At 53.4% G+C, this 20,174-nt stretch overlaps 8 protein-coding genes across 8 annotated transcripts; 2 read left to right on the top strand and 6 right to left on the bottom strand.

Moving 5' to 3' along the window:
* Window positions 1-1,779: 1,779 nt before the first annotated feature.
* NOP7 (mRNA-binding ribosome synthesis protein nop7) lies at window positions 1,780-3,847 on the bottom strand (the record flags this gene model as incomplete). The annotated part of the gene is made up of 2 exons (XM_051436202.1): window positions 1,780-3,770; window positions 3,823-3,847. The coding sequence occupies 2 exons, from the start codon at window positions 3,845-3,847 to the stop codon at window positions 1,780-1,782; spliced, it is 2,016 nt and encodes a 671-aa protein (XP_051289996.1).
* Window positions 3,848-4,053: 206 nt separating this feature from the next.
* On the top strand, window positions 4,054-5,470 carry J4E90_006656 (uncharacterized protein; the record flags this gene model as incomplete). The annotated part of the gene is made up of 4 exons (XM_051436201.1): window positions 4,054-4,198; window positions 4,246-4,513; window positions 4,561-5,180; window positions 5,232-5,470. The coding sequence occupies 4 exons, from the start codon at window positions 4,054-4,056 to the stop codon at window positions 5,468-5,470; spliced, it is 1,272 nt and encodes a 423-aa protein (XP_051289995.1).
* Window positions 5,471-6,014: 544 nt separating this feature from the next.
* On the top strand, window positions 6,015-6,636 carry J4E90_006655 (uncharacterized protein; the record flags this gene model as incomplete). Its single annotated transcript, XM_051436200.1, has 2 exons — window positions 6,015-6,092; window positions 6,145-6,636. The coding sequence occupies 2 exons, from the start codon at window positions 6,015-6,017 to the stop codon at window positions 6,634-6,636; spliced, it is 570 nt and encodes a 189-aa protein (XP_051289994.1).
* A 463-nt stretch (window positions 6,637-7,099) lies between these two features.
* On the bottom strand, window positions 7,100-10,793 carry J4E90_006654 (uncharacterized protein; the record flags this gene model as incomplete). The annotated part of the gene is made up of 2 exons (XM_051436199.1): window positions 7,100-10,375; window positions 10,431-10,793. The coding sequence occupies 2 exons, from the start codon at window positions 10,791-10,793 to the stop codon at window positions 7,100-7,102; spliced, it is 3,639 nt and encodes a 1,212-aa protein (XP_051289993.1).
* A 526-nt stretch (window positions 10,794-11,319) lies between these two features.
* Window positions 11,320-13,008, bottom strand: J4E90_006653 (uncharacterized protein; the record flags this gene model as incomplete). Its single annotated transcript, XM_051436198.1, has 5 exons — window positions 11,320-11,937; window positions 11,989-12,477; window positions 12,528-12,764; window positions 12,815-12,871; window positions 12,922-13,008. The coding sequence occupies 5 exons, from the start codon at window positions 13,006-13,008 to the stop codon at window positions 11,320-11,322; spliced, it is 1,488 nt and encodes a 495-aa protein (XP_051289992.1).
* A 719-nt stretch (window positions 13,009-13,727) lies between these two features.
* On the bottom strand, window positions 13,728-15,548 carry J4E90_006652 (uncharacterized protein; the record flags this gene model as incomplete). The annotated part of the gene is made up of 1 exon (XM_051436197.1): window positions 13,728-15,548. The coding sequence occupies one exon, from the start codon at window positions 15,546-15,548 to the stop codon at window positions 13,728-13,730; it is 1,821 nt and encodes a 606-aa protein (XP_051289991.1).
* Window positions 15,549-16,292: 744 nt separating this feature from the next.
* On the bottom strand, window positions 16,293-17,164 carry J4E90_006651 (uncharacterized protein; the record flags this gene model as incomplete). Its single annotated transcript, XM_051436196.1, has 2 exons — window positions 16,293-16,949; window positions 17,159-17,164. The coding sequence occupies 2 exons, from the start codon at window positions 17,162-17,164 to the stop codon at window positions 16,293-16,295; spliced, it is 663 nt and encodes a 220-aa protein (XP_051289990.1).
* A 960-nt stretch (window positions 17,165-18,124) lies between these two features.
* Window positions 18,125-19,199, bottom strand: J4E90_006650 (uncharacterized protein; the record flags this gene model as incomplete). The annotated part of the gene is made up of 2 exons (XM_051436195.1): window positions 18,125-18,241; window positions 18,582-19,199. 2 exons carry the CDS (start codon window positions 19,197-19,199, stop codon window positions 18,125-18,127), a joined length of 735 nt encoding a protein of 244 aa, XP_051289989.1.
* Window positions 19,200-20,174: the final 975 nt, after the last annotated feature.

Here is a 20,174-nt window from a genome sequence, read left to right as displayed (position 1 = left end):
GTGTCCGAAAAAGCATTCCCAACCGCAAACCCATGATCCAGATTGACACCCACCCCCAACCACCCCTTCTTCCTCCCCACCTCCCCATCTATCAACCCCGTAACCCCCCTCACCAACCCCGCACAAACATCCCCCGCACACCTCTTCCCCCCTTTACTCTTCAGCGCCCCATCAACCGGCTCCCACAGTATCTGCACTTCATACCGACTCACTTTGCGCAGCCACGGAAAGGATTTAGCCAGTTTGCGTAAAGGGGCTTGGATTTTCTTGTCCCAGTCTGAAGGGACGAAGGTGTTTATGCGGCCGCGGAAGTGGATGGAGAAGAGGAGAGTTAGGCTGTTGGAGAGGAGGTAGGAGGCGTATTCGCGGCTTTCGGGGATGAGGGTGGGGTCCAGGGAGAGGAGGCTGGGGGTGCTGTGGTGGATGGGGAGGAGGGTTGTGGTTGTGTGTTTGCAGATGAAGGTCTTGAGGCCGAGGGGAAGGTGGCTGTTTGTAGGCGTGGAGGTGGAGGTTGGTTGGGAGAGGTAGGCGTATATTTCGTTGCGGAGTTCTGGGGGGAGGGAGGGGAAGAGGGGGGTTGGTGGTGACGTTGCCATGGCTGGTTGTAGGATGTGAGGTTCTGTGGCCTTTTGCCGGATACGTTGGTTTTTGGATGTTGAACGTGACGTCCGATGAGAGGTATTGCCGACTTCAGATCGCTGTGTCGAGTATAGGAAAATAAACGTATGGGTAGTAGGAGCAGATGTAGTCCTAAGATCACGATCGATACCAACTCCAAGCAGCAGCTGGGTGACCACAACCGAGCCTATTGTCTCGATACCACAATAGCAACCAAGCTTCTTGCCGGAGCGAACGCGCGATCACGTGACAGCGCAGCCTGTTGCCCCAGGTGAAAGCAGTGACCCCAGTTGGTCTTTCTGTGTCAGCCTCGCTTCCATACTGCTTGAAAGAGTCTCTATACCTTCTCAAACTTCTATGCCACTGAAAGTTCTAAAGTGAGCAAAATTGGACATGCACAATTTTTCCGGAAGGTGGTGCTATTCGGCAGCGGCTCGGCACTTTGCGCTTTTAGGTAGCGGCGACGATGGTGGATCTAGGTTTTTGTCCGTGGAGCAGATCGAGAACGACGGCGGGTCTTGTTATCGATTCATCTTTTCGACTTGGTTCTTTGTGTTTGAGTTGATCTGCGGCGTGTTGCGTGCTCTTGCGACGTCTTTGTGGGAAGAGCCGAAAGAGGGTGTTCTTGTGGTGTCGACATACGGTGATGAAAGTTAACCTGACGCGCAGGAAAGCAGAGTTATTTCATGTCTTGTTGTCCAGGTTGAGCATTGTCGTTATTGCGATGTCAACTATGGTCGAATTTGGATCGCGGCCCTGGTCTACCATTGTCAATATTCGCGGACTAGTGGGCGTGGCTACATGCTGTTGGATTGGGCATGTATTGATCGTATGGGCTTGCAGTTGAACGTTAGAGACCAAGTGCAATATGGGTGCAGCCATGGTTCATATATCCTCTGGTTGAGTCATCGAGTGTTCATCATGTCCTTTGGGTCAAAGATGGCTGCGCCACGCATCTGGCAGCCCCAGTCCGTGCGTCCCAACCAGCCGATCACAGCAGATTGGTTGGGGATGGATGTGCAACAGCTACGGCCATGATGTAGAGCCAGAAAAGGTATCGATTTACTACATGCAGCATATAGAGGTTCGTTAAGCGCGCCAAACTCCTGCCCAAAGAACGCCGGCCTAAGCTTTTGATGCATCATATACACATACTCGAACCTACAGGGCCTCAGCAGCAGCCTTGGCCTTCTCAACCTTCGCACGCTTTCTGCGCAGGTTCTCAGACTCGTTTTCGCGCTTGTTCTCTCCGTATTCGATACGCTTAAGCAGCTTGCGCTTCTTGTTGGACAACATCATCTTTTGCCTCTCGCGCTCCTCCTCTTCAGCGCGCTTCTTCTTCTCTGCCTTTTTGCGGATGACAGCGTTCTCCTCTTTCTTGGTCGGCTTCTTGACCTCGAGCTTCTTGCCAGTGGCCTCAGCTTCCAGTTCACGCTGGTGCTGAAGACGGGCAGCCTCTCCTTCTGAGATGTCCGACTCGGCATCGGAGTCAAAGCCGTCAAACTCTTCACCACCCGCGCCAGCTTCATCTGATTCGTCGTCATCGCTGTCGTCTTCAGAGTCGTCAGCGACATCCATGCCCTCGCCAACTTCCACTGAGCCTTCACGGTCAACGATGGCGTCCATGTCTTCGTCTCCATCGACGTCGAAAGTGGCCTCCTCGTCATCGTCCTCAAACGCCTCAGCCTCGCCCTCTGGTTGTTGTGCCGCGAGGGGCAGGTTGGGGTCGTATTCGCCCTTCTTTGGCTTGACCCAAGGACTGAGATGGGGAGGCAGATCTGCGCCAGGGGCGTAGTGGTCTGGTCGCAACAGCTTGCCCTGGTTTATGCTGTCCCATACCCACTGTGGCTGAACGTAGGTGCGTCCAGGCATCATCGAGTATGGCCATTGGGCCTTGGGAGCAGCAGCACCGTCCTCCTGTGCAGGAGCACCGTTGGAAAGCGCAGGTCGATCGACGATCTGATGTGTGATGTTCGGGTCCGACTCGTTGGTTGTGAAAGCGCCATCGCCTAGCGTTCCGTCCCAACCCACTCTCTTGCAGCCGAATGCCTTCAGTATGAACTCGAGCGATGCTCTGGGTGTCTCTCGTGCCAGGTAGAAGGTGAAGGGCGCGAATAAGGATGCGATTTCGGCGCTGCTTGCTTGGGGCTGGGGCAGGATATCGGCATCGGGCGCAGTCGGCTCGAACTTGTCAATCTCGTCGTTGGCCTCCTCTTCGTCGTCTTCATTGGCTACCTTGGCTACGGCAGTGATGCTCTCCTCTTCTTCAGCATCGGGCATAGCTGCAAGCCTGTCCGCAATCGCCTGTGCCTCGGGGTTAACCGCACCATTCTCATCGTGGCCGTTTGCGTCGTTCGTAGCGGTGGCCTTGCCCTCAAGCTGGAATGCAGCAAGCTCACCACCCTGCTCGTCGCTCTTTGCGTTGAACTTGGGAGGGTAGACCAAGCCGACCGAAGTGTAGAGGCGGTAGTTGACAAAGCCGAGGAGGGTCGTGTAGAACTCGACGAAAGTGCCCATGATCCTGAAATCGATGTCGCCACCTGTTCGCTGAACGAACCTGTATGGTACCAGCCAGAGAATGTCCTGACCTTGGATTGTCGCCTGGTAGTAGATACCCTTGATGGAGAGGAAGGACTTGCGGAGGGCGTGGGAGGTGATTACGTAGTGCTCGAACTCGCGGGTCAGTCGCTGGCAAAGGGCGATGGTCTTAGCGGGGACGTGGTCGCTGGAGGGGAGGTTGGCGAAGAGGAACAGCATGGAGAGGGCATCGTCGAGGTCGCGCAGGGCGTCGACGAAGGTAGGGTAGCGCTCTTTGATGATGTGGTCGAGCTTGACCTTGGGCATGAGGTTCTTCTCGAGGCGCGATGCATCGCCGGACTCGCCGCGACCGAGAGCGCGACCGATCTTCTTTGCGACAGCCTTGTGCTCGCGGAACTTGGCCAGCAGCGGCTCGTGGAGCAGGTACTGGATATCCTTGGTGTAGTAGAAGGTGGTGCCGGCGGTCGAGCCCCTCGAGACCTTCTTCTTGTTGCGCGGCTCACGGGGGTAGATTCCCTTGAAGATGCATAGTCGTCTGAAGTCGGGGAGCGAGATCTGAAGCTTCTTCACGGCGCGCGTGCGGGTGATGTAGTTCTTGGCCGCACCGGAGGTGCCTGTAAATGGATTAGCAAAATAATTCTCTCGATGATTGACGGTGATGCGCACCCTTCTTTTTTGAGCGACCAGCCATTGTAGAGAGAGGATCAAATCGCGATTCTGTCGGTGCAGACGGTCGAACTTTTGGCGGGCGCAAAAAAGTTAGAGATGCGGCCAACTAGCAGACATGGATCCGGCGTTAGCGCGACCAGGGTCCACCGACATGCATCTTGCCAGAACTCCAGCGCCGAGGTGTCGAGAACCGCCATGGAGCCAATGAGTGCATAGCTCAGAGTGACCATGGCCATTGACACGCAGCACAAGATGCTGCTCTTTGCAGCCGCCGCTGCCGTGCGCCTGCTCCTCTTCACTGTCTTTCCCGCCCTGCCAGACCTCCTCGCCGGACGTGTCGAGGTGTCAACACCAGTGACGAGCTTCAAGAGATGTGTGTACCTGGCATGCTCTGTGTATAGCATTACTGACACCCACCAGTGCAAGAGGGCGTCTTCCTCTACACCCACAATGTCTCTCCCTACGACGGCGGCGTATACCACCAGGCACCCCTCCTGCTGCCGCTCTTCTCCCTCTTCCCCAACCCGGCCCATGCCCCGCTGGCGACCAACATCTTCTATACCATCGTCGACTTACTAAGCGCAAATGCCCTGGCTCAGGTGGCAGAGAGCGGCTTCGCGTCAGTCACGCGCCTGTTCGCTTCCCCGCGGAAGGACTTGAGATGGAGTAGTGTGGCTATTGCAGCAGGGTAGGAATACTACACCCCTCTGTATGATTTACACTGACATCTTCCAGCTTTCTGTTCAATCCCTTTACAGTTCTAACCTGCGTCGCGCGCTCCACCTCGGCCCTCACTAACCTCTTCATCCTCACGGCCATGGCTAAGGCGTCCCAAGGGGCCAGCTTCACCTTCATACTGGCCACGGCTTTCGCATCGTACTTCGCCATGCACCCAATACTCCTGTTCCCCCCGCTCATGGTTCTCCTCTATGATGCGAAGACTTTGAAGAGAAAGGCCGCGCCAGATGTCGCATCCTTCGTCACAATCCATACTCTTGGTATCGCGGGCGCAATAGGCGTCTTGCTCTCTGGGTCTGCGTTCTTGACGGGCTCGTGGGACTTTCTCTCGGCGACTTACGGTGTGCGTCTCTTACTACCTGACCTTACGCCGAATGTTGGTTTATGGTGGTACTTCTTCATCGAGATGTTCGACTCTTTCCGCGAGTTCTTTCTCGGCGTATTCTGGCTACACGCCGCGTCGTATATGCCAGGTCTTACCATTCGCCTTCACAAGCAGCCATTGTTCGTTGCTTGCAGCTTGACCGGCGTGTTCGCCATTTTCACACCATACCCGAGCATAGCGGATGCTGCGCTCTACCTGTCCTTGGTACCCATGTTCCGTCATCTGTTCCCTCGTGAGTGTTACTTTCTTTCAAACTCATGTAGCAATACTAACTGTATCCCAGTCATGCGCTACACGTTCTTGGCTTCGTCCGCTATCTTATACACATCGTTCTTGGGCCCTGCCTTCTACCATCTTTGGATTTACGCAGGATCGGGAAACGCCAACTTCTTCTATGCCATCACGCTGGTCTGGAGTTTGGGACTGTCCATTATTCTAGGAGATTCGCTATACGCAGCCTTGAGGGATGAGCTGGACGTGGAGAGACCCGAATTGCTGGGTAAAGAAGTACGTAGGATATAGCTTCTTCGTACGCTGGCCTATGCCCCGTCAACTTTAATCGACTCGAGAATAGACCGGAAGATATCCGCAATGTTCTGTGGTAATCGAGCTTGACTTTCGATAGCATAACCAGAGAAGTCTCGTCGTCAACCACGCCAAGCTTTTCGGGAACTCAACGATACCACTTGACGTCCAGCGCAGGCAAAATGCCTCGCACCTATGGATATGGCTGCCTAGACACGTGGTGTCCTTGTTAAGCTAAACTCACTTGCACCATATGCTGCCACACAGTAATCTACTGGGCCACTAAAAGCGAGGTGAAGCTGCTTTCCAGCCCTCCTTCACCTTTTCTTATCACTCTCACCACAACTACTAGTAGCTACAGAAAAGTAATTTCCTCACTGCTTAAAGTCGCCATCTCGCTGCTCTGGCCCAGCATATAAGGCTCGTATCTCCTCGTCTCTTTCTCCCTTCTTCACTCCTCCACCACTCTACCATCGGTACTCCAATTTCAACAACTACAAACACATCAACACAACCAACACCAGCACAACCAACGTCCATCATGGCCAAAGACGATCTGACCCCCCGCGAGAACGAGGTCCTCGCCCTAGCATGGCAGTGCTTCGAGCAAGAGCCCAAGGTATACCTTCCCACCCACCCTCCCATTCAGCACAAGCAACTAACCCACCCAGGTCGACATGAACAAGCTCGCCGCCCTAACAGGCTACACCCCGGGCAGCGCGGGCTTCACCATGGGCAAGATCAAGCGCAAGCTCAAGAACAAGACCGCCGGCATCTCCGAGGACAGTCCCGCTCCCAAGTCACGCTCCGGCCGCCCCAGAACCGCCACTGCCATCTCCACCCCCAAAAAGCGAGGCGCCACTGCCGCTGCTCCCGCCTCAGCTTCCAAGCGCCGTGCCGCTCGCCAACCCACTTCCTCCGCGTCGGACGGCAACAATGATGACGACGATGACGACGACTTCGGCCTTGGTGGACCCAAAGTCAAGAAGGAAGAGCCTGCCTTTGACGACGGCTTCGATCTTGTTGAGGAAGATGTCCCCAGTCGCGATGGCATGAGCTATAGTTTCCTCGATGGCATTGAGACCTTTGGTGGTGCTGCTAAGGGATCGGGTCGGAACGCGTCTAACGGGTACCGTACGGTACAGTTGGAGGAGGATGAGTAGGAGGTGGGGGGTATGGAGGGCTAGTGATGGGAAGGTGATGGCGTTTGCGTGCGTTTACGGCTGGGATGAGAAGAAAAGTTTGGGCTTGTATGGCGTGTTCATGGTATGGGCGGACGACTACATCGTAGTGATTGTGGTCTTTTCATCAAATTTCATATATGCCTGGTGTACTTCACGTGGCCTGCCTAGAATATGTGGCATCGTGAGATGTACTGACTACCTCCAGGCTGCCACGAAACCAAGTCGTCTGTCAAGTTTTGCGGCATTGTCACCTCCAGGATACGAGATGTTCTGAATGTGTGAATTGGCTTGCGATACGCTAACTACGGGATATGATTACAGCAGAACGCTAGCCTGACCTAGATCCGATCCCTCTTTCCCATATGAATACATCCCATTCCCGATCGCCCATGTTGCGCCTTCGATACATCTATCTTACATGCTTTTCTCACATAGCAGACACTCAGAGCGCAGAAATGGCTTCGAGCAGCACATCCAGCGCCCGATCACCGACTCCCTCCAAGCCCTCCCTGAGAGTCCAAGCAACGTCACTCTGTAGACCCAGCGGCACGTAAACACCACCCTCGTCCTTGTTGACTTCCATTCTCTCTCCCAGCCTACTCGTGTGCTCCCACTCTCTAGCCGCCTTCTCTGCGTTCTCGATGACCTTGCTCGGGATACCGCACATGGCCGCACAGTGCATACCGAAACTGCCCTCCGCGACACCCTCTTCGAGTTTGTAGAGGAAGGTGATGGATTTGGAGGCGTCATCCACATGGATACGCATCCGCTTGTTCACGACTTCAGGGTGGAACTCGAACTCCTTAGCTAGAGAACGGTAGTGAGTGGCGAAGAAACCCACGCAGCCAACGCGCGTACTAATGTCGTGCAGAACGGCTTGCGCAACGGCCACACCGTCATAAGAAGATGTACCGCGACCGAGCTCATCGAGAATGACAAGTGAACGGGGCGTGGCTTCGGAAAGGATTTTCTGTGTTTCGGACAGCTCGACAAAGAAGGTGGATTGAGCTGCGAAGATGTTGTCATTGGCTCCGAGACGGGACATGATGCGGTCGACAGGTGTGAGCCTGGCTGATGTGCAAGGTAGGTAACAACCGACTTGTGCGAGGATGACAGCTATGCAAGTCATACGAAGGATAGTCGATTTACCGGCTGCGTTGGCACCAGTCAGTAGGCTGATGTTGGCAGAGTCGCCGCCTAGTCTAATGTCGTTGGGAATGAAGTCGTCGACTGTGTTGAGCATGCATGGGTGACGAAGCTCTTCTAGCTCAACGACGGTTCGATTGCCCTCCTCGAAGACTGGACGACAGCTGGGCTCTCCGAGTGAAGCAGACGCCTTTGCGAGACTGATCAGGCAATCCAGTTGAGCGATGATCTTGACTGCCGCGAGCCAGACCTTGTAATCCTCATCGAAGCGTTGGCAGAAGCGAGTTGCAACTTCGCGTGTAATCTGACCATGCGTCTCTTGCGCTTCTTGTAGTGCTCGGACCAGCTTCCTCAATTCGGGAGTGTAGTATCGAGTGACCTTGGCGGTAGCCGACATTTGGTCCCAGTTGTTTGGAACTTTGACCTTCTTGGGTACCTCTAGTTGGTAGATTTCCTTGCCAATGTCGTTGTATTGAACAGCGTTAGAGCCGAGCTCTTTCCGGGCCTTCTTTAAGAGTACATCGAGATTTGCTTTGCAGGTGTCGATCTCCTCCTGGCTGTTGTCAAAGTCTTCTTCGATGCCAGGCTCAGGAATGAGTAGCCCTTCTTTCCGTGCGATGTCTCGATCGAAAGCTGAGCTCCATTTAGACAAAGACGCAGCCAGGTCAGGCATAGAAGAGATGAGCTGACCAATGATACCTTCACCCTCGCTGAACTGCTTCAACAGGCTGATGGTATATTCGATTTGCTCGAAGCCCTCCAGCACCTTGAGGAAGTCTTGCGCTCTGCATCGGCCCGCGTGCACACGAGAAATGAGACGCTCAAGATCTGGCAACTTGCTAAGGGATGCACTGAAATTGTCCATGATGGTAGAATCGGCATTCAGTGCATCAACGGCATCTAGGCGAGCGTTGATTTTGGCCGCATCTGCGAGAGGATGACAGACCCATTGTCGCAGTAATCGCTTGCCGAATGGGGTAATGCAACGGTTCAGCATAGCGAACAGAGTACCCTCGGTCGATCCATCGAACGTGTTGGCGAAAATCTCCAGGTTGATCAAGCTCTGGCCGTCGAGAACCAGACTCGTGGCTTTCCTGATGGGGTCGTACCACTGGAAGTTTCCGAGTGTGACCAGATCGCGCTCAATCATCAGCGTTCGCAGGTATTGTAGGAGAGCACCAAACGATGACATGATCAGCTCTTGCTGCCGGGCTTCGCGGAGGACCGGTGGCCATGCTTCGATGTTATCTTCTGTGGGTGACTCAAAGTAGTTATTCGCCTCAATCTCTCGGATGGTGATGTCGGCTGGCCAGAACTCTTTGTTGGGCTTAAGATAGTTCCAGATGGTTGTGGGTGGCGTGTTATTCTTGAGTATTCGCAGGGCTTTCGCAGAGACGCATGACTTCTCCAGGAGTAGTTCACCTGGCCTCATCTGAGCGATGAGGGTTTCGAACTTGGTCATGTCGACGTCGTCAGTGAACTCGCAGAGCTGAAACTGGGCAGTAGCAGTATCTACGAACGCGATTCCAAAGGCTGGAAGGTTGTCGCGATCGATCTCCTTGATGGCCATACAGTATGTCGACATCTCACTCTGAAGCATGCCCGTATCCACAAGTGTACCCGAAGTGAGCACCGTAGCTAACTCTCTTCGGATTACCTTGTTCTCCTTGCCAGCCTTCTTTGGAGTCTTGCCTTTGTCGTCGCGTTCACGCATCTCCTTGCCTAGAGCCGACTCCATTTGGTCAACTCTAGCAACCTTGTGGCCTGCTGCTACAAACTGGGTAGCCCACATGTCCAAGGAAGCCTCTGGTACACCGACCATCCTCATGTTGACCCGATCAGTCAATTTGAGATCGAAGAGCTGATGGCCTATAGAAGCATCCTTCTCATAGAGCTCGTAGAACTTGCCCTTTTTGAAGAAGACGACAGTATCCCACCACTTGCTCTTGATCTCCCAGTACTGCTTCTCGAACGCAGAAAACTTGTCCCAAGCACCTGGGGGAATGTATAGTGTGCGAGGATCGTAGTCGGGATGATCGACGGGATGCCGGTCAGCGTCCATCTGATGGGCGAGCCATGAGTATCTCGTCTCGGGTTCAGAAGCGCTCGGTCGTTCTTTAATCTTCTTGCTGGGGTCCTTCTTCGTCGCTTGCACGGCTGTGCGAGGTTTGAATACCATCGGATTTTCTGGATCGTAGATCCATTGTTGTGCGGTAGACGTGCTATTCATGACGACGTCTCCATCATCCTCTTCATCCTTTGCTTCGATTATGGGCGGTGACGATGCTGGGGACGTTTTAGTACGAGCCTTGGGTGCTGCTGAACGTTTGCGCTTCTTCGAGACGACTTCCTCATCGGAATCGTCTGGGACAACGAAGTCATCAACATCGTCGTCGTCTTCCTCGAGCATTGCCTTCTGTGTGGCCGCGTCTAATCCGAACTCGTCGTCTGAATCGTCTTCGATGGTGACCCGCTGGCGTTTTGTAGCTCTGCCTCTTGCATTGTTTGCAATTGGACCCAGCACATCTTCGTCGTCGTCATCTGACTCGGCGTAGTTGACGGGCTTTCGTGCCTGAATTAGAATGTCAGTAAATGCAGTTGGCTACGCAATGGCATGTCTCGCGTACCTTGCGTGTTGGGCTACTGGGAATGGCATCTGTATGCTTGGCCAGTATGTTCTCCTTGCTCCTCCCCACTGTCAATTCATGCTCCTGTTTGATGGGACTCGAGTAATCGGGAGCGTCGCTGCTTGGTACGGGAGTGATGGCGACAGGCGGCTTGTCGAAGGCTTTCTTTGCCAATTTTGATGTGGGCGTCTTATTGACTGGTGTGGCATCGGACGGCGCGGGGCTTGGTGAGTTGGTAGACTTCTTCTGGAAGAACCCTAGGATGGACTTTTGGCCCTTGGCCGATTGCGACGCGGAGGCGGGCTGCTTCTTCTGTGAAGCGCGAGGTGTCGACATCTCATTGCCTTCCACGCCACGAACCATGATTGCGGTGGTATGGGGATGCACAAAGTGAGGTATTGAGAGTCTAGTGCTTTCAACGGCTGTCGCTGCCAAATCCCGGGGAAGGAAGGGACGCGTCGGACGCGTTGCGCTAGTCCGCGTCGGCACTTAAGTGGCTTGGCAGAAGATGCAACGCGCAGATGCTGTCCATCAGTCACAATAAAAGCGCTCGACGGAGAGTGTTATATGAAGCACATATTTCGTGACAAATTCTTGTTCTAGCGGTTGCTTTCATTTGTTTTACTATCCTACAGCAGATGCGTAGGTTATCTGATTCTTCCTTCATGCGCTCAGACCAGCAGTCCGACTCGTCAAGCGTAAACCTATGCAGCGCATCGGTCAACACTTGAGCTTCGTAGTCATCTTGCATACGCACTCATTCATAGACTATCGTGCCACTTCTCGTCCATCATCATCGTGAGTGCTGTACCTTGCAAGGTTGTTAGACTACCAATTGCTGCCCAAACTTCGTGCATCGATTGCCGATACCTGAGGGTCTTCGCGAATCCTATTTCGCCTTGCCCTTGGCCGCCTTGCTCTTATCCACCTTTGTGGGCTGAATACGCGCCATCATCTCCTCTTTGGTGATGAGATGGTCAACGCGCTCGAGCAGACCCAACAAACTCTTCATGTTTCCACTCCATTCGTTCAGCACATCGTCTGCGTCCCTGGGCTTCGAGAAAGTGACGATGCGGGCGGGTCGATCAATCTTGGCGTAGATGGTCTTTGCAGACACCAGCTCGCTAATGTTCTTCTCCGTCTCATCCTCGGTCAGATCTAGCAGCTCTGTCAAGCGTGGGATCTGAATACGTGTGTAGTACTTGGCCACGACGCGAACGTTGTGCTCGATGACACGCTTGCGGAGATCCTGCCACCTCTGGAATGCCTTCGGGTCATCCGAGTCGTCCTTCTCCGCGTCGAATACATCAGTCTCCGTGAGGTGAGGCCCGAACTGCTTCGCAACCATGGGCCACCTCATCAACTCAGGCACAGTGAAGAGCTTAACTAATTGTGCGTCTTGTGGGATCTGAGAGTTGCGCGAGTCGCGTTGAATGCGGTGGATGAGATCGGACTGTTCGTTGTCGTACGGTGCGAGGATGATGAAGTAGATGACGCGCTGGAGGATCTGCAGTTATGTTAGTAAGAGCTGCAAATGTGATCAGGCCTCTGAACATACTGCTCGAAGCTTGTTGGGGTCCTCCTCCACAGCCTCGGTATCCAGTACTTGTCGGTAGTGCTTGCAGACGTCCAGGTACTTGTTGTCGTGCTTGGCCAGGGTAATCTGCTGCTCGTAGTACTTGAGCTTCAGGTCCGTTACATCGTCCTCAGGCTCAATGGGCGGGTCGTCGGCGCTCCGGTTCTTCTCCTTCTCTTCCCGCTCCTTCTGGTCCTTCTCCAACTGCTCGGGGGTCTTCTTCGGTCTCCGCGCAAAGTACCGTGTGCTGATCTTCCTGCTCAGGATACCGGCCTGTGTCCAGTCGCCCTTTTGTATGCATAGCGCCACTTGTTGTAGGATGAACTCGGTCTTCTCGCGACGGGTCATGGAACCAAAGGTCTCGACTTGCAGCTCGCAAAGGATGTCCGTCGCGGAATCGATGTCGCCTTGCTCCTTCTTGATGTTGGACAAGATGCGGGTTACTCGGGCACGCTCGACTTCGACGAAGATCTACCATCGTGTCAGCAACAGCCTGTATGTTGTTCGTTGGGGTCGCCTACCTTGCCCTCTGTGACTGTCCGTAGCGTCTCGATGACGGACAGCTTTGTCTCTAGGTTTGGAGTCTCATCCAGGAATCCCATGACTGTCTGCACCATCTTGGTGGTGGCCTGCTTCAGCTGTCCATGCTTCTTGGAGAGGAGCAGGACCTGCTCGTTCATCAAGTTCCAGTCCTTCGCATTCTTTGCTATTGTGACGATGGCGATTATGACGCGGGAAGTCGAGGCGAGATCTGAGGCCTGAAAGTAGTCAGAATATGCTCATGCGCATGGGATACGTGGATGCGTACCTGACGGGTCTGCTTCTCGAGCGTGAGCAGCTTGTCGATTCCAGCTTGCGGGTTGCTCTAACCAACTATATTAGCTTCGCTTCAACTTGAATAGCCATCGTACATACAGAAGCTAGCTTCTCCGCCTCTGGAATAGCCGCATCGACCTCCTTGGTAAAGTCCTTGTCGGCCTTGAGCACTTCTCCGCTAGACATGGTGGCGGGGTCGTGGGGTTTATCTGTCGGGTGTCGGGGTATTTGCTATCTCCCAGGTTAAGTAGAGACAGCGAGTACTAGTACTGGATGTGAGAGGGGAAGGCGTGGGATGGGGCGGCGACGTTGTTTGGTCGTGTTGCGGCTCGTCAGTGATGTAGAGATCCACACTCCGAGCTGGGGCGCTTTGGCCACCGCCTTGCGCTAGGTCCAAACATCCGCCGCCGACGAGCCTCATCTTGGAGCAGGCGCGTATCTTACATCACACCTGCAATGTCCCGTGCGCGAGGCATGCCACACTCTCCTCGATCATCATACGGCGTCTTGTAGCTATCTATAATGGTAACGACAGCTTGCTGAACTCCAACAGGCCAGTACATGACTTACAAAGTGTGACCTTGTGGAATCTGAGTCCCAAATGGAAACCCCCGTAACCCGTTTCTAGAAGACTTTCGTTCAAAGCCATGGCTTGGAGACCTATCAAGACCTATAGGATACCTGAAATACCTGGGGTCAGCTCTTAAACAGCTCAATAACACTAGTACGTTGCTGTATAACTGCAACATCGTAGGTTGGGCACTTTGTACACTTCAATCAAGCAAGAGTTGAATTTTCGATCATGAATAGTATTTCTAACGACGCTCTTCCGCATACGTGTGTATAAATAGCTTTCCAGTCGGGTTCCCAGTATCCAACGCTTGCAACGGTCAAAGGAGCCTTTCCTACAGACGCGATCTCTTGACGCATTTCTCTTCATCCATTTCCTCACATTCAATCAATTCGTCATGACTTCGGCGACGAGGAGTCACCTGGAGATCCGGCTCGGCCAGCGATACCACATCCACATCATTCATATCTCGCATCGCATCTTCCACCTCATCGTCGTCAAACTCATCCGAACTAGTATCAGAGACCGTATCGCCCTCTTCGTCCACTTCTCCCCGGCCTGGCCAACTAAACGTAAACACCGGTCGTTGGAAATTCACCTCCCCTGTTTGACCCGGCAGCCGCTTTCCACCCACGGTGCTCCTACCCACAACCATCATGAGATCTTCCTCTCCATCTCCTTCATCAGTAGTATCGCTCCACTCACTTTCCGTCCCCTCATCTTCCGAGTCTAGACCCACGTCTGTGAAACCCGCGAAACGACCTTTGTTCATGTCTTCATCCGTTTGAGGAGTTTCATCCTGAGCCGCTGTCAATATTTTCAGCTCTTCTTCTTCGGCGACTCCAAACTCGTCGTATGCGGAGTTGTTCGCAAAGCTCGTATCGACCTTGATAGTACCGTATGGACTTGCGTGTTTGCCTTTCTCATAGGACTTAGAAGTGCGATTATAGCACAACGACCGTCGGGTGGAGGGAGAGGGGAGGTCGTCCGGGAAGTATACGCCGATCATGGGAGTGGATGGCACAAAGGAAGAAGACCGACTTTGGGGTGGAGAGGATGGCGATGGGGGTGAAGATGTGTACACGGTAGAACTGGCGGAAGTCTTAGATCGGGGAGAGGCGGTCGGAGAGTCTGCTCGGACGCCTGCGCGGTCGGCAGGGGGCGAATCTGAATGATCTCTGAGGTAGTAGTTTGCGGTACTGCCGTCTGCCTCCTCTGTCCCATCGGAAGCCCCATTGGAGTACCGTGACGTTTCTGAATCCATCTCAGGAGCCTCGGGTGGAGAACATGGCAGTTCATCGCTGCTAACAGAGTCGTCTCGTAGTTTATTGCCCTCGCCGCGCTTTCTCAAATGCCTCGTCGGGACGAAGACATCACTCCACCCCTCCCCAAGAAATGGACTCTGCGCCGCCAGTTCCAGCGCTTCAATACAACTACTAGCCTCCGTCACCGCCACCGGGACCGCAAGACCATCCCGTCTAGAGTCCTCCTCCCATGCCCTCTCTCCCATCGCGAAATCCTCATACGTATCAACCAAATTCGCCCACCTCTTTTTCTCCACAATCCACAAACCCTTCACCGCAAGATATATCGCATACTCTTCAGGGTCAACAATGTGCACCCCCGCTTCATTTCGACCCGGCCTATAAGGTCCACCGACAATGCGCCAGACAAAGGCGATGCGTTCGAGAGAAGCGAGACATTGTTTCATGATGCAGACTGGACAAATTTCCATTTTGACGCATGGGTTACCGGGGTGGATGGTGTGTTTGCAGACGCGCGCAACGAGGAGGTCTCCGGGTCCTCTCTCTTCCTCTTCGTCGTCGACGTCTGTGAAGATGTGGGACAGGTCTTCGTCACGACCGTGGAAATGCTCTTTAACGCGCGGTGTGTTCATAAACGCTTTGAAGACCGGCGGACTGGGTATACCGCCGATGCCTTCTTGCTGAACTGCGTATACGGTCTTTTTCCATGCTTGCCAGGTCGGGTAGAGCGCCTGTTGTTCGGGGTCGTCGATGTTGGCTTGCCAGTTGACAAAATGAGGGTAAAGTCCCGGTCCAAGTATTAAAGCGCTGGCTCTACTGTCGGTAAGCGGGCGGGTTATCGCATTGGCGGAGTGAAGGGCGGTGGCGGTGGCGATCGGGATCGGCGCCATAATGATATGATATGTTTGTTTCGGATGTACGACATGTGAAGTGGGGAAGCAAGTGCGTCGGTAAAGTTGTTCAGTTAGGCGCGATCGATGTGAGTCAGGTAATAGGGTAGTCAGTGGTTCTTTCACTGAGTCGTCCTGAAGGTACGTGCAGAATGTACCTGCGTACTCTCACCTGGCGGTTGGATGCAATCCACGTTGCTATTGGGACACTACATTTTGTATTAAGATTTGTAGAGTTTTCATAAGCTCTCCATGTGCGGGACCTCGTTGTACCATGGTTTGTGATGACTTGTAGCGTTGAGCCACTCACAGCCGTCCCATATCGAATGAGTACCAGATGAAAGCATTTTGCCTAATGAGAGAAATCGTAATGCCTAATCTTTAAGCTGGGTGTTAGGTCACAGTATGTACAGGAAGCACGAAGTTTGAAAGACCGATTAAATCTTTGCTTTGCTGAGATTGGGAAAAGTATGGACTCGTGAAGCTAGGGGTAGATGTCCATGTGGCGGTATCGAAGTAGAACGAAAGAAGAAGACCTAGCCTCCTCGAGATGGCAAACCAATTAATGAACCTCCTGCGATGATGACAAAGAAGACCTGAAGAGACGTGAAGCCTGCCTGACTCTCATGTGCCACTCTGAAAGCGAACACGGACACGCCCTGTAGTATCCTGTGCGTGTCTACCGTATCGCAACACTTCGTGGTTGTTCTCCAGAGAGAAATTAACAAGTCCATGTCCGCGTCGCTACGCATATGATCTCGAAAATACCCTCATGCGCGGCATGGCGTGCGAGCGCAGAGGAAGAGGGTACGGCATGCCGGGAATGTAGCGATCGATTGAAACCCAGCGATCGGCTGGAACGTATCGATCGAGCTTCAGTCGTCTGCGTGAGCGTCCTCGTTCATCCACGACCCGATTGATCTTCCCTTGTGCCAGCCAGATGGCTTCCTTTCGTTCCACCGTCAAGGTGATGTCGCGTGGGAGCCTTCGTAGAATCCATACGTGACGACCCTGGCCGTCCATAGCGGCGTCGATGTCTCGCTGGAGGATGAAGAGTCGGTTGACGGAGTTTGGGTGGATTGTTTGACCGGGGTAGGTGCATAGTCTGATTAGGTCGATGATGCTGTTCCGCTTCGGCGCAGCCCATGGCTGACGCGCGGGAGAGCTCGAGTGCTGGTACGAGGACGATCCGGTTGAAGCACCGTAGGCGAAGTTGCGCGGTGTGTCTTGGGAACCGTCGACGGACTCGCTCTTGATGAAGACGAGGGCTTCTTCACGGGCCTCTTCGCGGGCCTTCCGGGCTTTGCGCTGCCTCCTGGCTGCTCTCTTGCTTGTCATCGTAGTCCGTTGCTTGGGTATTCTTACTTCTCTGGCCCGCGGCTGCTTGTCTTCCTCTAAGAGCTGTTGTTGAAGTCTGGTTTCGAGTAGATGTGGGCGAGATACTGAGGTGAGTGGTGGTGCGGTGAAAAGAGCAGGTGGTGGGTTGTTGTTGCTGCTTTCCGATGCTACTTGGGCAGGAAGGCGTGCCCCTGGGGCATTCATCACAACTGGTAATGGCAATGTATTGGCGTTCTCTTCTGGGCAGGTGTGTTCGACTGCTTCAGCAGCACCAGCATCGTTCCTCGCGCGTTGAAGTTTTTCGTATTTTAGTTGCGCTTTCGTCCGCCTCCTCCTTGGTTTCTTGTCCTTTCCTCGACCACATGGCGCCGCATTGCCGCCTGCCTTCTTGTGTGCGGTAGTTGCACTTCGGGTGACTCTTGCAGCGATTGGTACTTTCTGAGCAGCAGTTGCACTTCGAGTGATTCTTGCAGCGAGTGGTATCTTCTCCGCCTTTGGCTTCGAAACGTGGCCATTCGAAGCTGTCTGGGAGGAAATAGGCATTGCCTTCGTCTGACTTCGCGTGGGTTGCTCTCGCCGCAGCCAGCTTAGAATGGTGCCGTTCTTCATATCGTTTTGTTAAAGTAGGCTGTTGAAGTGAGGCGTTTGAAAAATTGCCGTAAGTCACCCAAACTTTCTTATGGACAAAAGATTCCCGTTGACTGAGAACCTTCTATCTCATCCAGTATTTGAGGCGACGCGCTGTCCCTGGGGATACGCGTTGAGAGGTTCACGTGTTAGACACGCTAACGAGTCCGCACGAGAAGGAACGAGGGGCACGAGGTGGCTGGGAAATGAGCAATTGAACAGATGTTCGATATGGAATCTAAAAGCGAGAATTCTTCTTTATGAATGTATGAACGGGCTCTCCTCTCGGGCTCTGCGGACGCAGGCTTATCAATACATACGCTGAGCCGCGTTGGCGCATTGAAACCCCGCGCAGCTCATCGCGAGATGTCGCTGTGAGCAACCCTGGAAACTACAAGCGTCTCCTCGTCGTTTCTTTTTCTCAGCTGAGCCCAAGGTTATCTCCACGCTCCTCGATCATCAACTTCAGCTTCGATTGCGATTGACATAGATGGCATTAGTCGTATGTTGTGTGTTCGTTCGGACTGCTTGCAACCTTGCTCAGGTGCCGCGAGTGCTGGTGAGGAGATGCGCGATGCCGATTTCAGTTACGGCACGTTCGGTCCCACCCCTTACTGCATCAAATCCCCACCAGCACCTTCTCTGTCTTTCGCGTTCGAGCCCGAGGGGTCTTTTCGCGAGGGAACTTTGGTTGTGTACATTGGGGGAGAGATATTCGGTAACGGTGGCTCCCACCGGCACCTCATACAAGGGAGAGACTAAACACCTGGAGCCTACGTTAACGTCATGCCACCTACTTTGCATATTTTGGTCTTGATGTAGGCTATAGGGTGTTCAGTTGTTCCCTTGTATGAGGTGCCGGTGCAACGCATGCTTCGAGTTAATAGTGGACTGCTCAGGTGATTCCGTTCTGTCTCCATTCCGTGCTTGCAACAACAAAAGATCCTCCTCCGTACCTAGGCAGGTCTGTGACCAATCCGTGCCCAGGTGCCATCATATCCCATGTTCCTCATCCCTCAACTTCCAACCCGTCGTCTCACGATCACTCCACGCAAGCGAAATCCTCACCTTCAACCCCTCTTTCTCCGCCAGTAACCTGTTGACCTCCCTCAACATAGCTTTTGCGAAAAGCGCCGTCTTTAGAGTGCCTGCAGCGTGCAAGACCGGCAGTGTGAGAACACTCCAGCCAGCATCATTCCGCGAAGGACGAGCGTCGATACGCTGAGGAGATGAGGTAATATTCTTGATAGCAATTGCCCTCTCTCCATGTTTCTCCTTTCTCATCTTGAAATTTGCTCTGTCCATCACCTCCTGTGCTATCCTGAGTGTTCTTCTTTGTTGCGCGCTGAGATAGATGGATTTGGGTACGTTGGTCGTAATATTCAAAGATTCGCCGGTACCGGCCATGGCTTTGTCTATTGCGTTTTGTAGGCCGCGCAGCCTATCGATCTCATGGGTTTCTAGATGGCGGTTGTGAGGCTCGCAAAATGCTCGCATGTTGGTCAGCGGTAGTTCGCGGGTACGTCTCGTGCCTGTTGGGATAGTGGCCATGTGCGGTGAGCCTCCATCGTCGTCTCTCCTGATCTTCTTCCGCGTGTGCTCATCGTTTACCGCGGCTATGTAGTTGCAAACCTCGCCCACTCCCGGGTGGGCCTTACGCTTCCTGCTTGCCGAGATCGGGCTCATAGTGTTGCGCGGGTACCTAGGTAGTTCGGATTTGTGGAGTTTTGGTGTGTCCACGGGTGAGAAACGATGTTGCACTTATCAGAGGGAACGTCGCTATTTATTGGGAGATTCAGGCATTGTGTATGTCTATTGGGAGTCGTGAGTCACTCGTCGTTTATGGGTCATGGCAGTACCGTGAGATGGGATGGAACCAGATTTCGAGGTTTTCGCACACAGAATGTGAGTCACCCATCAGAGGGAAGATGTACTAAAATGAGTCTTTTACGCATACATACCATTACAGTCAAAAAGTGGTCGTGTTATGTGCGGGCCTGAAGCATTCGGTACCACGGAAATGCAGCTCGAAGTGTGTAAGACCCTTGTACCTAGGCCCGATGCCAGCACACGCACACAATACAGCAATTCCATCATGCAACACATGTTGAAAAAGATTACTATACTAACGATTATAGTAAGCCGAGGTAAAGTCGCTAAAAGTAGAACAAATCGAGCGAAGGATAGGAAGCCAAAGAAAGGTAAGATGCTCAATAGGATTACAAGAATTCGTATCCGTTCCTTCGCCCTAAAAGGCGGGTTTGCCTGCGCCTTCAAAATCGTGCCTCCCAATCGTAACTTCCCATACCGCACCGCCCCGTTAACGCCAAAGCATCGCTAAGCGCCAGAAGAAGAGGGAAAGAAGAAGATGTGTAAGGGAGTTGCCGAGACGAGAAACGAATTGAACGGCGTTGCGACGTGGCTCAAAGAAGATCGAGTGAAAGTCGAAGAGGTGAAGGTCGAAGTAAAAGGGTGGTTTCAGTGACCAGAGTCGCTCACACGTCTTCTTCGTCCCCGACTACCGCCTTCAGGCCGCTGCGCAAGGACGTCTCGAAGTTGCGGGTCGTCTTTGTCTTTATCGGTATGGTGTACGCGTACATGTCTGTGATATTCGTTAGTTCCACGTTGTTCGAACGTTTCAACGTGAGTGCGTACCTCTGC

The sequence above is a fragment of the Alternaria incomplexa genome (genome assembly GCF_024043165.1).
Source record: "Alternaria incomplexa strain BMP 0042 chromosome Unknown scaffold_9, whole genome shotgun sequence".
NCBI lineage: Eukaryota > Fungi > Ascomycota > Dothideomycetes > Pleosporales > Pleosporaceae > Alternaria > Alternaria incomplexa.
Note: the sequence above shows the minus strand (reverse complement) of the source record. Positions and strands in the feature narration are given on the sequence as shown.